General features: G+C 35.7%; 1 protein-coding gene across 9 annotated transcripts in view; it reads left to right on the forward strand.

Moving 5' to 3' along the window:
* CSPP1 (centrosome and spindle pole associated protein 1) overlaps nucleotides 1-24,101 on the forward strand; it is a 99,127-nt gene that overhangs the window by 35,808 nt on the left and 39,218 nt on the right. For 7 of the 9 annotated variants that reach the window (XR_006788168.1, XM_045861132.1, XM_045861131.1 and 4 more), the window contains 7 exons: nucleotides 4,255-4,348; nucleotides 5,366-5,423; nucleotides 7,309-7,517; nucleotides 9,795-9,916; nucleotides 10,265-10,343; nucleotides 18,983-19,112; nucleotides 20,877-21,024. Coding sequence is in view for 8 of the 9 variants with exons in the window: in XM_045861132.1 (XP_045717088.1) it covers nucleotides 4,255-4,348; nucleotides 5,366-5,423; nucleotides 7,309-7,517; nucleotides 9,795-9,916; nucleotides 10,265-10,343; nucleotides 18,983-19,112; nucleotides 20,877-21,024 (840 nt within the window). In the remaining variant the exon portion in view is untranslated. The remainder of the gene's footprint in view (nucleotides 1-4,254; nucleotides 4,349-5,365; nucleotides 5,424-7,308; nucleotides 7,518-9,794; nucleotides 9,917-10,264; nucleotides 10,344-18,982; nucleotides 19,113-20,876; nucleotides 21,025-24,101) is intronic. The other 2 variants (XM_045861137.1, XM_045861138.1) reach the window with 1 other exon arrangement.

The raw sequence follows: 24,101 nt of genomic DNA on the forward strand, positions 1-24,101 counted from the left end.
CTCAACTGTTTATTTAATTCTCCTGTGGTCTGAGAAAATAATTTCAATTATTTCAAATTTGAATTTTCGTAATGACTCAGAATATAGTTTACTTTGGTGCATGTTTAGTGTGTACTGGAAAGAATGTGCAATGTGTATATTGGTTTATAGTAATGTTCATGCCTTATACATCCTTAATGATTTTTAACTGTATTTTGCAACAGTTGCTGAGAGAGAAATGGTAAATTCTCTGACTACCTTATTCTTAGTGAGAGGCCTGGAGTGCTGAAGGGCTTTTCTGTGTTCCTGTACCTTCCTCAGTTTTCAGCAAGGCCTCAATGACCCCGACAGAGAGGGTGTCTCTTTCCTCACTTTTCTCCTTCCTTCCTCAGTGGATTTGTGTTGCTTGTTCCATTGGTGCAAGGCTGGCCCTGTGCATCTGGTTTCCAGACATGAGTCTTTCTTGGTGTTCCTGCCTCTCCTCAGAGTGGTAGCAAAACTCTTCTTTACGTCTGTGGAGGGTTTTGTGTGAAAATTTTCTGCCCTTCCCCTCACTTAACAGGTCTTTGCATGTAGTGTAGAATGCTGGGTCTGAGCAGGTTTTCTGCCTTTCAAATAACTTCCAACCGTTATTGCTTTGTATAAAAGAAGAGTCTGGAAAACAAGCAGTGGTGTTTTTCTTCTGTTTCTGTTTTTGATTTTGTTTTTGCCATGGAAGGGTTTTTTTGGGTCTCCTGTGTTGCCCCATGTCTGGTGTTTCTTGTGAGCATTCTGCAGGAGGGTGGTACTGAGGGCAGAGTCCTCTTGTGTCTGGACTTAAGGCATCTACATTGTCTTGCAACCCACACAGACCCTTTAGGAATACATTAATATTTCAGCTATTTTTTTACCTGCTTGTAAGGCAGCTGCCTATTTGCTTGTTTTCTGATACAGGTAAAAACTTACTTGGATTGTCCCATTTCTGGATGGTTTTTATACCTTTTGAAATTCAGTTTAACTGGTTCCTTGTAACCTCAGCAATCTGATGGGCTTTTTAATTTTATTTTATTGTATATTTTTATTACTATTTATCCCCCTTATACCCCCGCCCCCCACAATCACAATACTGCTGTCCATGTCCATGAGTTCTATTTCCTTTTCACTTGATCCTTGCAACCCTTAACCTCCTCCCACCCCAGAGCTCTCAGCCTGCTCTCTATCTTTTAGTCTCTGATTTGCTTGTTAGTCTATTTTGTTCATTAAATTCCACATACAAGTGAAATCCTATGGTATTCGTCTTTCTCTGACTGGCGTATTTCACTTAGTATAATGCTGTCCAGGTTCATCCAAGCAAAGGGTAAAATTTTCTTTTTTTATGGCCGAGTAGTATTCCACCGTATAACTGTCCCATAGTTGTTTTATCCTCTCATGTACCAATGGATGCTCGATGGACTTTTGTAAAGTTCAGATTTTGTAGATGATTGAGCTTTTTCCTTATTGTAGGGCTGGAGCAATGCTGTGGCGTTCTCTTTCTATGCAGAAGCAGAACTCGCTACTTGGTTCTTTACAATAGCTTCTATTTCCTCCTCATAATGGTGCTATTTTCACTTAAATATTTGGACATAGTTATGGGAGTTATTTTAACATCCTTGTTTGTTGTTCCATCATCTCTGTTTATGTGCTTTTTTTATTGACTAACTTTTATAATGGTTGTGGGTCACTGTATTAATTTTCTATTGCTATATCACAGATTAGCACACATTTAGTGACTCAAAACATTGCACATTATCTCACAGTTTCTATGAGTCAGGAATTTATTTGGGTCCTCTGCTCAGGGTCTCACAAAGCTACAATCCAGGTTTTAGTCAGGACAGAGGCTTGACTGGGGAAGAAGCTATGTCTAAGCCCATTCACAATGTTGGCAGATTTCATTTCCTTTCGGTTGTATTACTAAGCATCCTAGCTACTTACTGGATGTCAGCTGGAGACTGCCCACAACTGCTAGGGGCTGGCCACTGTTTTTTGCCATGTAGGCTTCCTCACTTTGGCTTCTCACTTTAACATGCCAGCCAGGAGACTCAATACTCAGGGAGGGCTTTTACCTGATTAGTTAGATCAGGCTCACCCAAGATAATCGCTTTTGATAAATCCAGACTTGATTTGGTACCTTAATCACATCTGCAAATTCATCTCACCTTTGCCATATACTATTGTCTAGAAAGAAGTTGTGCCCATACTCAAGAGGAGCAGTTTGTAGAGGGAGTGAGTCAACACCAGAAATCAGGGAACATAAGTTCTGTCTTAGAATTTTGCCTACCGCAGTCAAGTTTTTTTGATATAAGGACTAGTCTTTTTGAGGCCTTATTTTGAGCTTAGCTAGAGTCATTTAGAGTAGCCTTTCTTCCAGAGGTAGTTCAATCCTACTACTATGCAGTGACCTTTTTGGGGTCTTCCCTGAAGACCCTAGGGGATCCCCAAGAATTCCACTTCAGCTGGCTGGCACTTACATTTTTCTCCACTTTGAGGTCTGAGAATTGTTCAGTTAATGTGTCCTCCATAGTGATTCTGCCCAGCCTAATGGAATTTCACTCTGTGCATCTACAGACTAGTGCACAGTAAAGTTGGAAGGAACATGTCTGTGGATTCTAAAGCTCTTTATATGGTTCTTTTTGGATCTTTGCCCTAAACTTCTGGCCATGTTAGCCTTCCTGAATTTTGATCATTATCTGCTTAATATAGCTCAGTTTCCCAGCTTGGTTTGGGTTCTCCTTCTTTGTACCCACAGCCTGGAACTTGCATTCAGGCAGAAATGGGGTGTGTAAAGGGCTCACCTCATTTATTTTTCTTCTCTCAGGTATACAGGCCTGTGTTACCTTTTGTCCAATGCTTGAAAAAGTTATTTCATGTATTTTGTGTAGATAGATTATTTGTTTGCTTATTTATTTTTATGGTGGGAGGTTAAGTTCTGTGCTTGTTACTCTATCATGATCAGAAGCAGAATGGCTATAGCCACTTGATGAAGCATTATTATTGATCTTAATGTAATCCATGTTTCCCCCTACAGGAACTCCACTATGGCTGACATCTATACTTAATGGACAGACTCAGATGCTGTCTGTCCACTTAATTATTAATTGGGAGACTAAGATATAATTAAGATAGTAAAGGCCTTGCTGGTTTAGTTGCATTTTTGATGTCCTGTGATTTTTATAGTGCTTTGATAATGCATATCTTGATTAAGAGGTGATTTTGTGTCATTAACATACATAATAATAATCTTCAGTGGATCCAAAATGTTTGCATGCCTGGATTTTTACATAAGTGATACCAGGGTGAGAGGTGAGAACTTTATAGGTTTTTTATTTATTTATTTATTTATTTATTTATTTATTTTTTTAGAATCAAGGTAGCCATTGAAGTGTTTGAGCAGGGTGCCAGGGTGATCAGTGTTGTATTTTAAAACAGTTGGTCTTACATTAGTGTGCTGGATGGACTGAAGTAGGGAGAAGGAAGCTTGGGAGACTAGTTAGGTTATTGCTGCAATCCTGGTGAAATATGGAGCGGTCCTATCCAAGGTTAATGGCCATAAGAGTAGGAAAGAGTGCCCTCATATGGGGTGAATGAGAGGATGAGCAGTCAAAGTTACAGTGAGGTTTTGAGGCTCGATTATCAGACCATTAACAGAATAGAGAGAGGCATTTGCTTCTGAGGTGTTCAATTTGGACACACTTGCTCAATTTAAGGGACTTGTGGGAGATATTAGTGGAGCTAGTATCTCAATTACTGAAACAATAAGGATGAGGGTTAGAGTATTGTCTTAAGATTTTTTACTAAGAGGAAGAATTAATGTCTTTGATACAAAGTAGAGATTCATTATGAAATTAATTGGTTAAATGATAACTTTTAAACTTTTGTGAGTTTTTTTTAAAGATTTTATTTATTTATTTTAGAGAGGGGAAGGGAGAGAGAGATAGAAGGAGAGAAACATCAATGTGCAGTTGCTTCTCATGTACCCCTTGTTGGGGACCTGGCCTGCAACCCAGGCATGTGCCCTGACTAGGAATCAAACTGGTGACCTTTTGGTTCACAGGCTGGTGTTCAACCCACTGAGCCACACCACCTAGGGATAAATGATAACTTTGTATGATAAATATGATTTTCCTTTCCATCTTTCCAGCTTATACAGCAATTCCTCTCTTATCTAGTAATTAAAAATGGAGATTTTTAAAAATTTGAGTTTTTAGTTGCATATGTGCTCAAGAGTCAAGGCTGCATTTTTTTCTTACCATTTTCTAGGAGGTGAAGATCGAGAAGTTGTTCAGAGAAGGAAAGAAAAATATAGACAGGAACTGTTGGAACAAATGGCTGAACAAAAGAACAACAAGAGACGGTAATGAAAGTTTGCATTTGAAAGAGATGATTTGGAAAAAAATAAAATAAAAGAGATGGTTCGAATTTAAAATGCATTTGTATAAAATGATGTGGTAACTATTACATAGTAAAACAAGAGGATATTTTTCCAAATATGCTTTTTTATTTATTTATAAATCATTTCAATTTCAATCTGCACATAGTAAATCAGCAGGGTAATAAATACTCTCAGTGTTCATTCATCTTCTTTGTTATTGGTAACAAATGATGCATATATTCAGAACAGGCCTTTTACATACCTGCATTAAATTCTTCAATATTGATTTAGGGAAACATTAAATGTTATCTATATGTCCACTTATATATAATAAGAAACATAAAATAATTTTATCTTTTAATGTAAAATGGTACATATATATGCAGTATAAAAATGATCATTGATGAGTCCACAGATATTTATATGGTGTACAAGTCTCAGTATTTGTAATTTTTCTTGTAGAAATACCTGTGAAATAATTAGAGTGTAAAATTAGGAATAGATATCTTGGTTTTAGAAAATTTGAGACTCATGATCTTTTAGTTTTGTCATTTTTCTTCTATCTTTGAGGAAGCCAGTATCTACTGTCTGATATTAGTCATCATAAACATTTTCATAAAAACTCTTAACATTTATAGTATTAATTTATAATTTTTTACCCTTCTTTTGGTGAACTGAAAATATACATGTACCCTAAAAGAAAGTAGATTTCATTTTACTTCTGTACTTTACTCTGCGTAAATTGCTTAGTCTTTGAAGTACCCCTGGCACTGGTTAGAGATACTTATTCAAGTCATTTTATTTGTGAATTCTACTTTACACCAAATTACGAAAATTTACTTTTCAGAATTATTTAAGGCTTGTTGTTAGTTAAAGGAATTATTTGTATTTGGAGATGTTATTGCATCAACTTTGTTTATAAATTTGTTTCAGTAATGATTATGGTTTTGATAGTATTTATTACAAATTTTTAATATATAAAACTTTGATTTTGCTTAGAGAAAAAGATTTGGAACTCCTGGTTGCAGCTTCTGGAGCCCAAGACCCCGAGAAGTCGGTAAGGATTCCTGGCATCTTTTAATGTTAAATCTTTCATTCACATAAGTCTCAACTGTGGCATCAGGTGGGGACAGAGAGAGAAGATACATAGGGAAGTGTAAGTGTAGATCAGTTTGAACACTAATAAACTAAACTTGTTTATTTTGCTAAGCTAATTTTTCCTTTTTCACATATGCACCTTTTATTAGGTTGTTTCAAATTAGTTCTTTGTACTTTTGTTCCCCTTACTATCCCATGGGGGAGTTATCTCAGTATAACTTACAAAAGCTGTTAATATTGTTCTTGAGTATATCTTCACTGCCTTTCTTATAATTGAGAGATTCCAAAGAAACTGAAATCTTTAATCCTAGACTATGAGCATTTTAGTAACTTTTTTAAAATGTAAAACTAGAGAGAAAACCTTATTTTTACTTTAATTTTGTAATAATTTTCCTCATTAAGTAGAATGAATTACTTATTACAGTTAAGGAAGGAGAAGGTAATAATTTATTGCTTTTCTCGCAGTGTACTTTTCCTATAGTTGGATACATAGAATTTACTTGCTAAGGAGAGTTTTAGTTTCATCTTTGAATGATAATTAAGAAACTTTAATTTCATCAAAAATTTCTTAAAAAGAATACAGCAACTTAAAATTATTCAAGTATAGGCAACTTTTGATTTACTTTTTTACCTATGTTAAGTTTTTATCCCAGGGGTTTATCTGTTTAAAAAAGTTAAATACTTCAGCAGCACTATTCACTCCCCATGTGCTTTTTGACTGCTCATGGAATAAAACTTTTAGATTAATCCAAGAAGTTATTCCTGGGAAAGGTAAACATGGTGGGGAAAAAAGGGGAAATATAGCATTTCAAAACTAAGTATATTTTCTTCTATCAATAAATACCTATGAAATAGTTTTCACAATCAAAAAGATTTTTTAAAAAATATTAATCTTTTTAGCCCTGGCTGGCGTAGCTCAGTGGATTGAGCGCGGGCTGGGAACCAAAGTGTCCCAGGTTCGATTCCCAGCCAGGGTACATGCCTGGGTTGCAGGCCATAACCCCCAGCAACAGCACATTGATGTTTCTCTCTCTCTCTCTCTATCTCCCTCCCTTCGCTCTCTAAAAAAGAAATAAATAAAAAAATATTAAAAAAAAATTTCTTTATAAAAAAATATTAATCTTTTTAATGTAATATGGTGGCCTCTTAAACTTGGATTTATAGTTATATTTGACAGACCTTCTTATTTATATCTGGATGAAACTACCTTTACAGTGTCTAGTTGTTTTACTACAATAAATACAAAAAATATTAGACATAATAGTTAACCATTACTTTTAGGTTTATTTTCGATGTACAGATCTTAGAAAAGGACACATAAATGATGTTGTAGGGCAGGAGGTAACAAAGTATATATAGCCTTTGGCCAAGTCCAGTTCTGCTGATTTTTGTAAATAATGTTTGATTGCAGCATACCCTTGCTCTTCAACATACTGTTTTGGGTTACTTTAGTACTATGACTGAGTCGAGTAGTATGGCTTGACGTGTTTACTATCTGGTTCTTCACAAAAAATGTTTGCTGACTGGAGGATATTGTGCCAGAAATGGTATTTGGATAGAAAAGCAGCACAGTATTGTAGTATAATAGAGTTTTTTATTTAGAAATCGTATCTGGCTCTTATCCTTGCCTGATTATTTATTAGTGGTGAGACATTCCAGGGAGTCTCAATTATCCCATTTATAAAATAAGGATTAGATCTTCAGAATCATTTAGCTATAAAATTCTGTTACTCGGTAATTAATTCAAGTGTGTCCTGGCAGTCTGGGACAGAGGGTCTTTGAGGTCACCTCCACTTTTAAGTTTATGATTTTATTTAACAAACAGATTTTTTTCTTTATTTTAGCCTGATAGACTAAAGCAGTTCAGTGTGGCACCAAGACACCTTGAAGAGAAGATCCCACCTGAAAGACCCAGAGTAGCTTTCCAGACCCCTCTCCCTCCTTTATCGACACCCCCTGCCCCACCCTTCCCACCGGTTCAGTCCATCCCATTGCAAAGTGAAGATCTGCACAGTGGACTCAGCAGCACCCTTGGTGAAATAGTGCCTTCCAGGTGCTTATTAAAATGTTTTACGTTTGGGAATTCGGTAAGGTATCACTGTATTTTATGTTTAGAAGGATTTGCTGAAGCAAATAACGTTAACCATCAGAGATTTTTGTGTAACTAATGACTTATGTCAAATAATTTCTCCTGAAATATTTTCATTGTTGGACTATTCTCTGTTATTATAAAAATAAGGGAAATCCTTATAACGTTCTTTAATTGTTTAAAGATGTTTTAGAATTTTTAGAATGCATAAGTACATTTAGTATTTAGTTTTAGGTCATATTTTTGAATATTTTAAATGTCTTTTAACATGTAATAGATATACATTTTCTTCAATTTTGTAATTCCACTTGGCAAACATTGAATACTTCCTTTAGTTTATACAGCAAAAGTCTCTAATGTGGCTTTTACATATATTACTTTATTCTGACTTCTGTTTCATTCAACTCTTTCTCTGTGATTACTTATGGGCAATGCAACTCAGCTACTTGAAATGAAAACTGTTGAGATTATAAAACCTGTAATTTAGGTGTTACCGAAAAGATTTGATTTCTCTTGGTAAAAGGCATCATGCTATATTAGACTATCTACATAAGGAAAATCCTGCTGTTTACATTTGGTATTTTCTGGGCTATACTTTCTTCTCTTAGTGGGACTTGGGTTTTCTTTTCCTTGTCATAAAATATTAATTATAGTGGTGTATTTAATCAGGTGTTTTTCTTTTTTTAATAGTGATATTTTCCGGGGTGTACTTTCAGTGGGACTTGATCTTATTCTTTTATTTAATACTAACAAGTAGTAGGACTGCATTTACTATATTTATCAGGCATTTTCTTTTACCAATGGCTTTCTTTCTGAAAAGACGAGGTGGAGCTGGAATTGCAGAGCATGGTATGATGGTCTCAGCACTGGGCAAGGCAGTGATTTCCAACCAGTGTGCCACAGGAGTTTTTTTAAAATGTGCAATACCTTTCTTCCCCTAGATTGTCAAATAAAAGAATGATAACAGCCAACACAACAATAGCTGTCCAGTGTGAATGTATCAAAACTATACTAATTTTTTTTTGTCAGATTGGCAAAAAATTTATTTTTTGGTGTACCACAGAATTTAGTAATTAGTTTTATGTGCCATGAGACAAAAAAGGTTGAAAATTGCTAGGTTAGGGATTACAATGGTGGGCTTCACTGTCTGGATTTTGGGCAAACCACACCTTTAATGAACTTTAGTTTTCTCATTTGTAAAAGTGCAGTAGTAGTATTTTTTTCCTTGTTTATGATTACAGGGTTGTTATGAGGATTGAATCTGAAATAAATCTGAATAAAAATGTAAGATTTAATGATGTTGACAGTTTTTCATGACAGCTTTTCAAGTGCTTTGTTGATGTATCTATGGAGTGAGGATAGTAAGGTTAGACACATTGACTAGTAAATGTAGAATATATTCACAACAGAAGAGAATGGTGAATGTCTTCATAGCTCTGCAGAATTGTTTTGAAGTATACAGCGGGAAGGACACGCTAAGACAACACTTAAAAGTGCAAACCTTCTAGGATGTCTCTTCTCTCTTTCTATTCAGCTAAAGGGATTTGCCTTTTCTTCTGTTTTACTATTGGAGAAGATTGTCTTGGTGGAAATACAGTGACATTTCCTAATCAGTAGTGTGCTAAGTTAGATGTTTCAACTTTATGAAATACTAACAATTGTGTCAAGACTTTACTGTTGATATATAAGTGGTATCTGTTTCACATTATGGTTAACTTCCTTTGAGAGAACAATACATTTTTATAGTTAAAAAATGCACCTCTTCTTCCAGTCAAATGGACCATTTTTAATCCCACTTTGTATTTCTTTGCCTGTTTTTCTCTGAACTATATCCTTCCTGTCTCTGTCTCACTCACTCTAGCAGCATGGCTGAAGCATTGCCTTCTCTACAATAGAAAGCCTCCCTTATGCTTCCCTCCTGTTGCTGGGGTGATTTAAATGTCTCTACTCCACATTCCTGTAGCACCCTGTCTCTTGTATGGTTTCATTTGCTGTCCTTTGCTGTACTTGTCTGTTTATTTCTATATTGTTTCTGAGGAACAGGGTCTATGTTTGTTCAGTACTGGCATACGAGATATTAATTGATTGAATAAAATCTGAAGTTTCTTTTTTACATAAGTGTTGTAGCTTTTTCTAAAGCAGCAATTAGATTTTCAGTAACATTTTTGCAAAATGATATCTTTATTTTTAGAAAATTGCAATGAAATATGAGAAGGATTTTCCACTTTTCTTTCGATACAGGATTGTACCTCTGCCTCCACCACCCCTACTACCACCTTTGGCTACTAACTATCGAACTCCTTATGATGATGCATACTATTTTTATGGAGCCAGGAATACTATGGATCCTAGTCTTGCTTATTGTAAGTTATCTATAGTGTAAACATTTTTTCCACTGGTTCAGTCAGGAAAATAATTTTTTGTGCATGCAAAAATATATAAATGAGAAAAGGACAGCTTTACTTAATGGAAGTGTATTTATCAATTAATAAATGTTCTGTTGGAAAACTTATTTTTTATAGTTATTTCTTTTTTATCTAGAGTTCAGAAATAATTATATTGTGTTTTCTTGCATTGTTCTTTGCTAACTCCTAAGCCAGGAGGAAATATGATTTTTCCTTAGGTAACATTTTTAGTATGTGACTTTTCTCTTAGAGATAAAGTGTCATTCAATGGGTACTCTGGAATAAATATGTGTGTGTTTTTTTAAGATGGTTCAGGAATGATGGGAGTGCAGCCTGCAACTCATGTGAGTGCTCCTGTCACCCACCGGCCAGCACCGCCTCTTGTGTAAGTCACTGTGAATGTGATAGCATTTTTCACAATTAATTTTCTTCCATAGGCCCTGTATAACTCAACTCATTTTTTCCTTTTGAACAGAAAAAACTTTCATTCCTAATTGTTGCATAACCAGTGTGTTCACAATATTGCTTGTAAGTCAGTGTTTCCTACAAAGAGCATTTTTAAAAATTAAGAATAAACTCACTTTCTCTCATTAGGAAAGGCATGCATGCATATTAATGTAAATAAGAATGCAAACAAACATCTGCAAAACATCGAAATCACCTAAAATCTCATTAATCCAGATAGGGACATATCTCAGTATGCATTCAGGAAGTCTTTCTGTGTATACATATACAAACTTATAAAATTATACACATAACACACAGCAAAATGTATGTTCTATAACCTGCTTTTAAGATTAATAGTATGTTATAAACATTTTCCATGTCAAGAAGTGTACTTCTTTTTTTTTTTTTTTTAAGATTTTATTTATTTATTTTTAGAGAGGGAAGGGAGGGAGAAAGAGAGAGAGAGAGAGAAACATCAGTGTGAGGTTGCTGGGGGCCATGGCCTGCAACCCAGGCATGTGCCCTGATTGGGAATCGAACCTGTGACACTTTGGTTCGCAGCCTGCGCTCAATCCACTGAGCTATGCCAGCCAGGGCTTAAGAAGTGTACTTCTATAGTACCATTTTAAAAAATGGAACTTTTTATATTTAGAGATTATTATAGATTCCCATGGTGGAATTATTGGAAATGACTTAGAGACATTGTGTGTACCCTTTACCAGTTTCTTTTGGAAAGATGTATCATGTATCACAACCCAGATATATAACATAGGGTCCAGTCAAGATATAGCACACCTTTGTCATCACAAGGATCCCTTATGATGTCCTTTTACAGCCATGCCTAGTTCCCTCTTGCCCCACAGCCTCCTCAGCCACTGACAACTGTTCTGTTCCCCATTTCTATAATCTCATTTTAAGAATGTAATATAAATAGTTATAAAATATGTAACATTTGAGGTTGACTTTTTAAAATTAGCATAATTCGTTGGCGATTCATCCAGGTTGTTGCACGCATAGCTTGTTCCTGTTGCTGAGTAGCATTCTGTGGTATAGACATACTTCACTTTGTTTAACTGTTCACTCGTTGAACAACATTTAAGTTATTATGAATAGAGCTGCTATAAACATTTGTGCACAGGTTTTTGTGCGAATATTAACTTTCATTTCTTGAACGTAATTGCCCAGGAGTATCATTGTTGGCTCATCTGGTAGTTACAAGTTTGGTTTTGTAAGAAGCTGCCAAACTGTTTTTAGAAAGATTGTAACATTTTTCATTCATATCAGCAGTTTTTTAAGAACCTGGTTTCTTCACATCTTCAGCATTTTTGTGACTTTTGTTTATTTTGTTCGAATAGGTATGTAGTTTTACATTGTTGAGATTTTAATTCATATTTTTTATGATAATGATGTGGAATATCTTTTCATGTATTTATTTGTCATCTATAAACAATGGGTGAATTGTTTCTTAATGTCTTTTGCACATTTTCTGATGGAAGTGAGTCTCTTTTAGACAGCAATATGTAAGGATCTCATTTGGTTATCCATTCAGCCACCATATGTCTTTTGAATGGAGCATTTAATCTATTTACATTTAAAATAATTGTTGATAGATATGTATTTATTGCCATTTATTCATATTTTTATCTTTTTTTCCTTCTTAAAGAAGATACTTTAACATTTCCTTTATACTGGTTAGGTGATGATGAACTCCTTTTGTTTTTTCTTGTCTGGGAAGCTCTTTATTTGTCCTTCGATTCTAAATGATAACTTTGCTGGGTAGAATAATCTTCATCATAGGTGTTTACTTTTCATCCTTTGAATATTTTGTGCCATTCCCTTCTGACTTGCAAATTTTCTGTTGAGAATTCAGCTTGACAGTCTTAAGGGAGCTTCCCTGTGGGTAACAAACTGCTTGTAAGATTCTCTCTTGTCTTTAACCTTTGCCATTTTAATTGTAATGTGCCTTGGTGTGGGCCTCTTTAGGTTCATTTTGTTTGGGAACTCTCCGCAATTCCTGGACTGGTATGCCTGTTTTTTTTATCGGTTGGGGAAATTTTTTGTCATTATTTTTTCAAATAGTTTTCAGTTCCTCACTCTCATTCTTTTCCAGTACCCCCATGATGTGAATATTGATGCACTTGAAGTTGTCCAGAGGTTCCTTACACTATCCTCATTTTTTGGATTCATTTTTTTTTCTTCTGTAATTGGGTATTTTCTGCTTCTGTATCTTCCATATCGCTGATTTGGTCCTCTGCTTCATCTGCTCTACTGTTCATTCCCTGTAATGTAATCTTTGTTTTAGTTAGTGTATCTTCATTTGTACCTGATACTTTTGTATGTTTTCTGTCTCCATTTTTATGTTTCCCATCTCTTTGTTGAAGTTCTCACTAAGTTCATCTACTCTTACCCTGTGTTCATTGAGCGTCTTTATATCCAGTGTTTTGAAATCTGTATCTGCTGGATTGCTTATCTCCATCATGTATGTTCCGTTCTCTTAGAGTTTTGTTCTGTTCTTTTCATTTGGGACATGTTTCTTTGTCTCCTCATTTTGGTTGCCTTCTTGTGGTCATCTCTATGTATTAGGTAGAGCTGATACATTTTCTGGTTTTGGTAGAGTGGTCTTATGTAGTAGGTATCCTGTATGGCCCAGTGGCACAGCCTCCCTGGTCACTGGAGCCACACACTCCAAGTGTGCCCCTCCTGTGGGCTGTGTGCTTCTGTTGTAGTTGAGCTTTGATTGCTTTTGTCATGTCAGTGGGAGGGATTTACTGCCAGGCCGTCGGCTGCAAGGATTGGCCATGACCACTGTGGAGGATCTACTGTGAAGAGGTGGATTCTGTGGAGTGGGACTCACTTCAGTGGGGCTCTGATGCCCACTGAATCTGCCCCTGAGTGTGTCACTTGTAGAAGGGGTTGAGTGGTGCTTTGGCATAGTTTAAAGCTGTCCACTGGGTGTGCTGGCTCTGGGGCCTCCCAGAAGGTGAAGACCAAAGTCATCTACCCCTGTGTGCCCTGCCCTGGGGTCACCTTGCAAGAGCTATAAGGTGATTTGCAGATGGATGCTACTTATGCTGGGCTTGGAGGTGCCTGGTAATGAGGCCAGGCTGTGAACCAACTCTGGCTATTGGTAGTGCTGGGCTTTCATCTACTTAGTAAGAGGTATGAGGTCCACCAAGGCCAGATGCTTCTTGTTTGAAAGATTTTAGGAGAATCTGTAGCACGGTCAAAATAGGCTGTTTGTATGGAAACACCACTGGAAATGACTCTGGTGAACCCACAAATTAGGTGGGGTGAATCTCAGGGAACCTCCAGGGTGGGGCAAACAATATTAGCCAGGCTGATGAAGACTTGGATATGGCAGTCACCTGCTGGCTCTGTGAGGGGAGGGCTCCCAGAAGAACAATGGCCTCTGCCAGCATTTCTGTCTGGGAGAAAGCTGCCCCTCCAGTTTTCTGTTTCATGCCTGGCAATTCAGTTCTTTCTTGTATGTCTCTGGTGCCCCATGTACTGGAGCTCAGAGTGAGTGAGTTTGAGTGAGTCTGTGCATGGGCTCTTTATAAGGAATGTCTCAGAAGCTCCCCAGTCAAAATCCCTGCTGGTTTTCATGGCCAGAAGTTATGGAAATTTCTTTTCCTGCCACTGGAATCCTGGGCTGGAGGGCCTGATGTGGAGCTGGGACTCCTTCACTCCTCAGGAGGGACCTTTGCAGCTGAGATATCCCTCCCAATTTTACTTGCCACCCGTGGGTGTGGGACAAGTCATTCCATGTCTTCAACACTCAAGCCATCTCGATGTGGCTGCTTCTTTATAACCTCAGTTGTAGGACTTCTATTCACCTAAATTTCAGGCAGTTCTGAATGATGGTTGTTCTGCAGTTTAGATGTACGATAATTTTGATGTGGTTGTGGGAGAATGCGAGTACTGTGTTTACCTAAATTTCCTTCTATTTAAAGTCTAAGTAATACCATGTTGTATGAATATAACACATTTTCTTTATCCATTCATCCATTACTTTAAAAGGAACTCTAGGAAAGTATTCAGAAGGTGACTAAAGATATTCTCAGTGTGTTGAGATAATTCTATATTCAGCAAAGTTATTTCCCATGAATGAGATTTAAACCAAAATATTTTAAGAGAAACAACTGAATTTAACATTAGCAGACCCTAAATAAATGAAATTCTACATGCAGAAGGAAGGACATTATAGAGAGAAGGTCTGAGCTGCATAAAGCTGTGGAAAGGAAGAAAAGTGGTAAATATGTGGGTGGGGTTAAATGAACATTATCTGTGTAAAATTGTTTTGGGTTTAAAAGTAAGTAAAATTAAGAATAATAGGAATTTTCATAATTTGGGTGGAGTTAAAGGGAGTATTTTTGTTTTTAAAAATCTTTCTGTCATTTGGGAGTGGTAACGATGTTGATTAGCTGTAGTTTTTGATAATAAGGTAGTTTTAATAAGGTAAGTATGGGTGTTATATTTCACTTGGACAAAGGTGCTGCTTACTAATCTACTGGAAGAGAAAAAAAGGCAGATAAAAGAGAAACATAGAAAGGTTTAAGGAGTTAATTTAACCTGATTATAAGTTGAAATGGTAAATTTAAATTTGATATTAGTAAATGGTTAAATAACTAATTCAAAGAGAAATCTTGTCATACTGTATGCAAAAATGAAATTCGGGCACATGTTACTTATAAAGTATTTAAAAATGATATAGAAAAGTTGAAAGTAAACGGGCACAGATATGCTAGGAAAATATGAAGTAAAATAAAGTTTGTTTAGCTATATTAGTATCAGGTAAAGTGGATTTTTCAGTCATAAAGCTTTGAGATAAAAAGATTCACTTTATAAAGAGTAAAGGTTTATTTTAGCAACATAATAGAATAAAACATTTATGCATCTAAACACATGGTCTTAAAGTATATAAAGCAAAATTTTAAAGAACTACAGGTAAAAGTAGACAAATCAGAATCCTAATGTGAGAATTTATCATTTTTAACATAAATGATAGATGAAGCAGAAAATAATCAGTAAGGTTATAGAAGATTTCACTTAACATACAAGCTTATTCTAAAGGAAATACATAGAAATGTACTCCAAACCTCAGTTATCTATTTCTGCTCTTCTCACAGGAACATTTATAAAACTCACCATAGCCTAGCCCCTAAAGAAAATCTCAGTATATTTCATTGGACGCATATCCTATGGACCATTTAGATTTGAAATCAATTTTTAAAGTAACTTAAAAATTATTTCATATATTAGAAATTAGAAAACAAGGAATGAATTAGAAAATGCATAAAATGGGATGGAATTGGAACAATAACCAGGCATCTAAAAAGTGAGAAAAAGGTCCCTGGCTGGTGTACCTCAGTGGATTGAGCACAGGTCTGGGAACCAAAGTGTCACCGGTTCGATTCCCAGTCAGGGTACATGCCTGGGTTGCAGGCCATGTCCTCAGTACGGGGTGTGCTAGAGGCAACCATACATTTGATGTTTCACTCCACTCTTTCTCCTTCCCTTCCCCTCTTTCTAACAATAAATAAAACCTTAAAAAAGTGGGGAAAAGAACAGCAAAGGAAACCCAAAGAAGCAAGGGAAGAAATAATAAGAACAGAAATTAATGTAATAGAGACATACAATACAGAGGGTCAACAGAGTCAAAAGTAGGTAGGCTCCTTGCAAGGACTAGTATAAAAAGATAAATAGTTTTCTGTTGAAATGGTCAAGAAGAAAAAAAGTGAGAAGTATAACTAAGAACTATTAGAGATGAAAAAAATGGTTATTATAATTTAATTCTATATGTCAATTCTAAAAATTATAACTGTAGTTGTAATTAACCTTAAACAATAAGGATATATTATGAACAATGTTATGCCAATTAATTTGGAAATTTAATTGAAGAAGGGAAATTCCTACTAAAATTTAATTTTATAAAGCTGACTGAAGAGGAAATAGAAAACCTGAATAATATCAAAAACCTTTTTTTAAAAAAGGTAGGTCAGAAGTTTCAAATCTCTACACAAAATCAACTCCAGGTCTAGGTGGACTGATGAATTATACCAAACGTTCAGTGGAAAAAATTATTTTACAGAAACTAATGCAGAGCACAGATCAAGAGGGAATACTCCACAGCCACTCTTATGAGACTGTTATAATCTTTATGCTCAATTTGACAAGGCCAGTGTAAGAATGGAAAATCATAGGCTAGTCTCAGTCATTAACACAGATAAAAGAATTCCAAAACTAAACCTCATAATGTAGAAAGGAATTTCATCCACAGGTGTACGTACTCTGGAAGGTGGGGTGATGATCTGTGATACTGTGTATCACTTAAGAGTATGGACTTCGCAGGCAGAGTGCCTTGGTTTGAATCCTGGTTGTACTAATTAGCTTGAGGCTGTTTCTTAACTTCTGTACCTTGTTTTTTTAATGGTATCAACTCAGGTTTATTCTGAGGATTGAGTTAATTAAAATATGTAAACCATATAGAACAGTGTCTTAAATATGTTAAATTCTAATTGGTGTTAGATATTGATATTATTTTAAAATTAATTACTGTAATATTACCATAGTAACGGAATAATGAAGAAAGCTATAGGGTTATTTCAGTAAATATAGAAAACATTATAAAATTTAGTATCCTTTAGTGATTAAAAACTTAAAACAGGTTAGAGGGGAACCTATTTAACCTGAGAAAATGTAAACATAAGAAACCTATATTTTGTATTTAATGGTGATATAGTTAAAACATTTTGTTTTGAAATTGTCAGTGTGAGTAATTTTCTTATCACCATTTTCTTTTGGGGCCCAATAATTGCAGTAAGGTCAAGAATAAAAAAGAAGGGAAGGAAGGTAGGTATAAGGATTAGAAAGGAAGAGAGAAAATATATTATAGGCAAAAGAATGTACAGATGAAATATTAGAATTAAAAAGAGTAGAATTGCTGAAAACAAAATCAATATATAAAAAGCAGTTGCAGGAAATGGTAGTTTCTTACAAAGTTAAACATACACTTATCATGCAATACTCTGATTCCATTGTTAGGCACACACTTAAGAGAAGTGAAAATGTATGTACACACAAAGACTTGTATGTGAATTTTTATAACACTATTAGTCATAATAACCAAAAGGTGTAAACATTTCTAATGTCCATTGACTAGTAAATGGATAAACAAAATGTGTTAATCCATACACTGAAATACTATTCAGCAATAAAAAGGAATGAACTACTGATGTGTTCTACTACATAACTCAAAAATGTTGTAAGTGAAAGAATCCATTTGTATTGTATGTTTCCATTTATATGAAATGTCCAGAAAGAGCAAATCTAAAGAGACAGAGAGCTGGCCACTAACTTAGTAAGTGCCTGTGACCGGGGTGGGAGCAGGGTTCGGTAGTATATGGGTATGAGGGACATATTTTGGTCATGGAAACATTCTAAAACTAGGTTGTAGAGATGGTCATGTAGCTCCACCTGTATCATTTCTCTTCTTCCTACCATTCGATCTGACTATACATACTGACCTAAATTCTTACTTCTTGGGGCCAGGGAAATACTGAAAAAGGTTTCAAGGATATTAAAAACTTGGATCCTTGAGTGAGGGGTAAGAGGTAAACAAGAAGAAAAATGAATGCAGTAGATACTGAGAGAATGTGTCCATCATGTAATTTAGGACCAGTTTGTTTGGAGAGATTAATTTACTCAGACAAGCCCTTTCAACACATGCAGAGCCCTCTCATATTGAAAAAATATAAGGTCTGTTGGGAACCATTTGCTCTAGTTCTCCTTATCTTTCCTTTACCCATTCTTAATCCAGTGTGACAGTGTACACAGACATGTCCATTTGTCCTAATAACAGATTGTAAGTTAATTGGATAAGTTGAATACACAAAGGGAACTCAAATTTAAAGTGATGGTGATATTTTTGGAGATGCCTCTTACAGTTTTTTAAATAATTATAATTTTATTATAAAACTAATTATTTTTTGTAATTCAGATTTTTAAAATGTATAGTTTTCTTCAAAGTGACTGCTTTCTGTACTTAACATGTGTTGTATTTAAGGCAATAGCACTTTAATGCTTGGGAGTTATATCATTGTGATATGTTTTAAATTTTCCTTTTCATTTATAAGTTTTTCAAAAATTTTTATTTGGGACAGACTTTTTACTGTAATTATATTATTTTATTCTTGAAGTGGCTAGGAAGTTACTGTTTTATATTGGAATATATTAAGTAAATCATTAGTTGGAGGACTTCTGTATTATTATTATTACTGTTCATTTAGTAATAATAATAAACCACACGTATACTGTTTGATGAATTATCACTGTATTTTCACCCTCATGTAATTACCCCTCAGTCAAGAAATAGGTACAGTCAATTTAAAAGTTTCACAACTTGTGACAGCAGAGACTGGGGAATTGCTTAGGAAGGGGTCTTTTACTTAAGGATTTCTCTTTGACCTATTTTTGAATGTACAACTTATATATAGCATGCTGCTTCAAAGGAGTGTTGCGTTTTCTTCTTGCTTGGTCATAAATGGATTCAAATTATTAATTGTATATTTGATGTAGGAACACAGTCGGAGAGAATGAGTTGAAAATTACATGTGATCAAGCAATGAACTTGGGATTGTTTTTTGAAGATAAACCAAAGCCTTCAAAGCAGTTACTTCAGTCTTACCAAGAAGCTTTGCAGCAGCAGGTATTCATTGATTCATCTGTTCATTCATCCACTTAATGTTAAACATTTTATGTGTTTGCACAGTCGGACACCAGTTATTTATAATTCACTGTGATAACTTTTTGATGTAGATAGACTAGAGTACTGTTGCATGCATAAGAGGGGGAGAAAATTGCTTGGGTGGTTAGGGGGCCTCACATGGTTGTTGATATTTGAACTACATACGTTGAATAGATTTGAAATTCCTGGTATATTCAGGGAATGGGATGGATTTGGGAGACAGGGCTGGAGTGTTGGATTGTGCTGGATTGTGAAGGACTAGCTGTGAGGGGCTTTCAGTTTCATTCTGCTTTGGAGAGCCGAAGGGAAGATGTTTAAGCTTCAGAGTGAAGGGAGTAGTTGATGTGAGCAGACTTGGCTTTTAGGAAGATACCTGTTTGTGACATGGACGATTGGGAAAGAGACGTGGCAGAGAGATCTTTTAGTAAGGTATTGAGGCAGTCTAGCCAGGAGCTAATGAAGCCCTGAACAGCCAATGTGGCTATGTAGGGAGGACATCCAAGAGAGAATACTGGGATTTCAGTTATAGGACTTAGGTACAGGGAATGAGAAAGAACAAGTTTGAAGGCAATTTTGAGTGTTGTCCAGGAGAAGAATGAGGCGAATGAACTAAGGTAGGAAAAAAAGAGGTAGGATACTTTTAGGGAGGAGGACAAGGGGTTCTGTAGTAGTTTGTAATGTTTGAAGAGAGTTCACTGAAGAGTAACTATCAAATGTATGGGGTCTTTAGGGGAATACCTATTATTGCTGAGAGGATCCTGGAATTCTTGGTAGGTATATGTCTGCCTACGGTAGTTTTCTGTAAAGTTTCACTTGGATTTCTTGTAAAGCTCCTTTTGTTCAGTTTTTACATGGGTAGCCTTCTTGAAAAATGGATTTTTTAAAGTTAAAGAATTACGAACATTATTTTTTGTATGCTAAGGTTCTACAAAAAAGTGAATTTATGTTCTGTTTTCAAGTGAACATGTTAAAAACACCACTGACAAAAGTAGATTTTCTAACTCCAAAATTATATTTTATGTATGTGATGATTTCCTTCACCTTGCTGGAGTGGTTGCTTAAATTTTTCATGCAAATGGTTATAATTTTAAAAGTATGGTTATAATTTTAAAAGTATGGTTATAATTTTAAAAGTAATTTTCCAAAATGTAGGTACTTGTTCATTGCCTGTCCTTATTTCTAGAGAACAAGCTAGTACCCATGATTGATGATGGTGAGACTGTATTTTAAATAGCCCAGCATTCCCCAGAGAGCTCTGAGCTGGCTACCGTTTTGAATTCTGGAAGTGGAGTTTGCCCAGGATAGAGTAGACCTGGTGAGGAGTGGGAGTCGCTTGTGGCTGGTCAGGGCCCAAGAAAGGGTGGGTGAAAAATGAAAGTAGAGAGACCCTTGGTCCCCTTGGGACTGGTGAGGTCAGAGAGGGAATGGCTCAGGTCGATGTTGCAGGTGGGAGGGAGGTGTTGGCGTAGTCCGAAGTGGCATCAGTGGCTGAACAGGAACCTAGAGGCATGATGTGAGGGAGCAGCAGCCATGTAGTCCAGCCATCAGAGTCTTTTAAAATTTGGTGTTACCTATATTTGTGATTTAAAATTTTATAGTGAAGCATACTGGAGATAAATCTCCAGTTTCTTCTCTGCTAAGAAAAATAAAATGAATTATTAAAACTAACTTTTTGTATCAGAATACTTGTCAGCACTTATTGTGAATATTTCTTATGTTGTCAAGATTCGAGAAAGAGAAGAAAGAAGGAAGAAAGAACGTGAAGAAAAGGAAGAATATGAAGCTAAACTAGAGGCTGAGATGAGAACTTACAACCCCTGGGGGAAAGGTGGAGGTGGTGCCCCTCTCAGGGACGCGGAGGGAAACCTGATAAGTACGTTAGTTTCATTGATTCATTGTTTTTAAAAGAAACTAAATATGTTTTAGGGCTTTTTTCTTTTTTAGCTATAAAGAAATTTTGCAGTAATGTGCCAGCTGAGATCTGAAATATATTTTATGGACTTTATTTCTAAAATGGTAAAAACTTGGGCTGATTTGATTTAGTCTTTAGCCCGGGGACATGGACATCGAGAGAATTCCTGTTGTGGAGATGCGCAGGGTAAGTTCTAAGACAAAATTGAAGGCCTACTTCGTTATCCACAGAAAGCCCGATCTCTCTAAAGTTGGACTGGGCACTGAGAAATGCTACGTTGGTGTTGGGTTCAGACCTCCACGAGGAAGCGCCTTCTCTCTGCTCTGTCCTCACACATCTCAGCAAATGGATCTCTATTTTTTAAGATCATTTATACTCTCTTCTCTTGTCTGCCCTTGTCCCCCCATCAAGACCTGGATGATGTTATAGTTTTCTGTTACTAAAGTTTTTTTTTCTAAAGTGGTCATAAGTGCTGGCTTGATGACAGTTCAGGAATACTCCATGTACTAAACACAAAAAGTCACTATGAAAACAAAAAAAGAAACTAAATTATTAACTTTTGAAAAGATTGGAGAGTAGAAAGGAGTGCAAATCATAGCCTATAAGGCAAAGTCTCTTTTTATGTAGCTTCATGCAAAAGAGGTATTTTGATAAATAGTATAATAGGTTAGAAAGTTTGTCTTCTTCAGAGTACTATTTATTTATTTTTATTATAAATTGTCTATCCTCTGATGATAGTAACTTAATTGCAGAGAAGAGCTCATGTTAGTTGGCAAGTTTATACCTAAATTAGTAGTTAGAATTTTGAAGAATTTCCTAGTGCTCTGACCAGTGTGGCTCAGTTGGTTGGGCATTGTCCTGCAAAGTGAAAGGCCCCTGGTTAGATTTCCAGTCACAGAACATGCTTGGGTTGAGGGTTCAGTCCTTGTTTGCGGTACATACGAGAAGGCAACCGATCATTGTTTCTCACAGTGACGTTTCTCTCCCGCTATCTCCCTCGCTTCCCCTCTCTCTCAAAATAAATAAAATCTTTAAAAAAAGAGTTTCTTAGTAAAAATAATAAAACCCTTATTACAAGGGTTTTAAAATGTATATATGCATATGTATATAAAACTAGTAAGGTATCTTTAAGTAATCTGGAATAGTGTGCAAGGGATATTGTGTTTAATTCATATAAAAATAAGGAATGAAAAAATTAAGTACTATTTATGTATTGTTTTTGTATTGTTTTGTATTGTTTTTCTGTAGGTATCATGTAATTAGCCATGGTGTAATAAATTGTTCAGGGAGTAGAGTTATTTTCCCATTTGTGAATCTGTGACATTTTCTTTTATTCTTCGGTATGTTGTGGAATTATTCTTGTAATGCTAGCAATTTTGTATTAAATGATATGATTTACATTTGAAATAAAGTCCCCTTTTCAGTGACATCTTGGCAGTTGGCAAATTACACTCTTGACAAATTTACCTTTTTTATTTTCACTTTTTAGCTGACTTCAAACTTTTTATTATCCCACTGAAAGATAAAGGAGTGACAGTTGATTGACAAATCATTTTTTCTAGTAAAATATCAATATAGATTTGTTTTGATTGCTGAATCTGATAGTCTTGAATCTTAAATAATAATTATGAATTCTGCTGAAACTAATTTTATTTTTATATAAGTACATTGACTATTCTAATTGAGAGGATCATGTATAATCACAACAGTAAATTATAGCATGTTACTAATTTTGAAACTTATCATAGTGTTTGTTTACTTATAGGGTATTTATCTCTTAATTTATGGTTTGTGTAGGTGAATATTAAAATGAGGTTACAGTCCCTAAGCACTCACTAGTAGGTAACAGCCACAGCTGTATCATCTGGAAGGAGTGAGCTTGGTATCCTGTATCTTGTGATAAAAAAGAATCCTATTTGTATTATTCGTTGTGACTTCTCATTTTTGTAGACTGGCTATTCTAGCAAATTGGATGACAATGAGATTATTGATTTCCCATTTAAATTATTCCATTTTTGTGACTTTTTTAGAGACCTCAGTTTTCTCATCGTTTCTATTTTCATTTCACTCCCACATCCAGGTAGATCTCAGGATTTGGTGGTGATTTCAGGAGCATCTAGCTAATTCTTGTTTTACCATCCCTGGCACTTGGTAATTTTCTTGTAATCAGCTTTTCTCTGTGATTTCACGCAGTCCCTTCTTACATTTTCAGTTTTTCTACTCATTTCTCATGTCCATTTTTTACATACTTAGGGTACTTGTATTCTCCCATCGAAGTATTAACCAGGCCCGACCCTGCTCAGTTTCCGAGATCAGACGAGATCGGGCGCATTCAGGGTGGTATGGCCGTAGACAGGATACTTGTATTCTTAAACACAAACAGAATTCTTGACCTTGTTATGCTTTCCTTATCATATAAACCACATTCCAAAAGTAGTCTGTGCTTGTTGCTGCCAGTCGTGCCTCTATTGCTTCATGTTCCATAATATGACTTCTGGCTGCCACTGCTCTGCCAGTGCTATGTTTTCAGAAATAACTGATGTCCTGACTTCTAATCCATGGTTTTTACCGTTGTCGGTCCTCTTCCTCCTTTTAAACAAAATTTTTATTGATTTAGAAAGAGCCAGAGGGAAGGAGCAAGGAGGAAGAGGAGAGAGATAAAGAGAGAGAAATAACTACTTGTTCCACTTGTTTATGCATTCATTGGTTGATTCTTGTATGCACCCTGACTGGGGATCAAACCTACAACGTTGGGGTATGGGGATGATGCTCTAACCACCTGAGCTACCCTGCCAGGGCTAGTCTTCTTCCCTTGAACTGGATTGTCAGTTCCTTCCTTCTTTTGTGTCCTCTCTTCAGCTGACATTAGATGCATGTTATGAACCAGTTTAATGCTTCTAGCTAGGTTTGTGAACACCTTTGTTCTAGGACTGTGTTTTAATATTGTGTGCTCCTTAAGTTAGATATGCTCTTTCTCCATCCATTCTCTCCCTCTTCGTCTCTGAATTCTCCTGTGTTTCTCTTTAGGCCTACCCTGT

Source organism: Phyllostomus hastatus, unplaced genomic scaffold, assembly GCF_019186645.2.
Source record: "Phyllostomus hastatus isolate PE091 unplaced genomic scaffold, TTU_PhHast_1.1 phas_scaffold_21, whole genome shotgun sequence".
In the NCBI taxonomy this organism is placed as follows: Eukaryota; Metazoa; Chordata; class Mammalia; order Chiroptera; family Phyllostomidae; genus Phyllostomus; species Phyllostomus hastatus.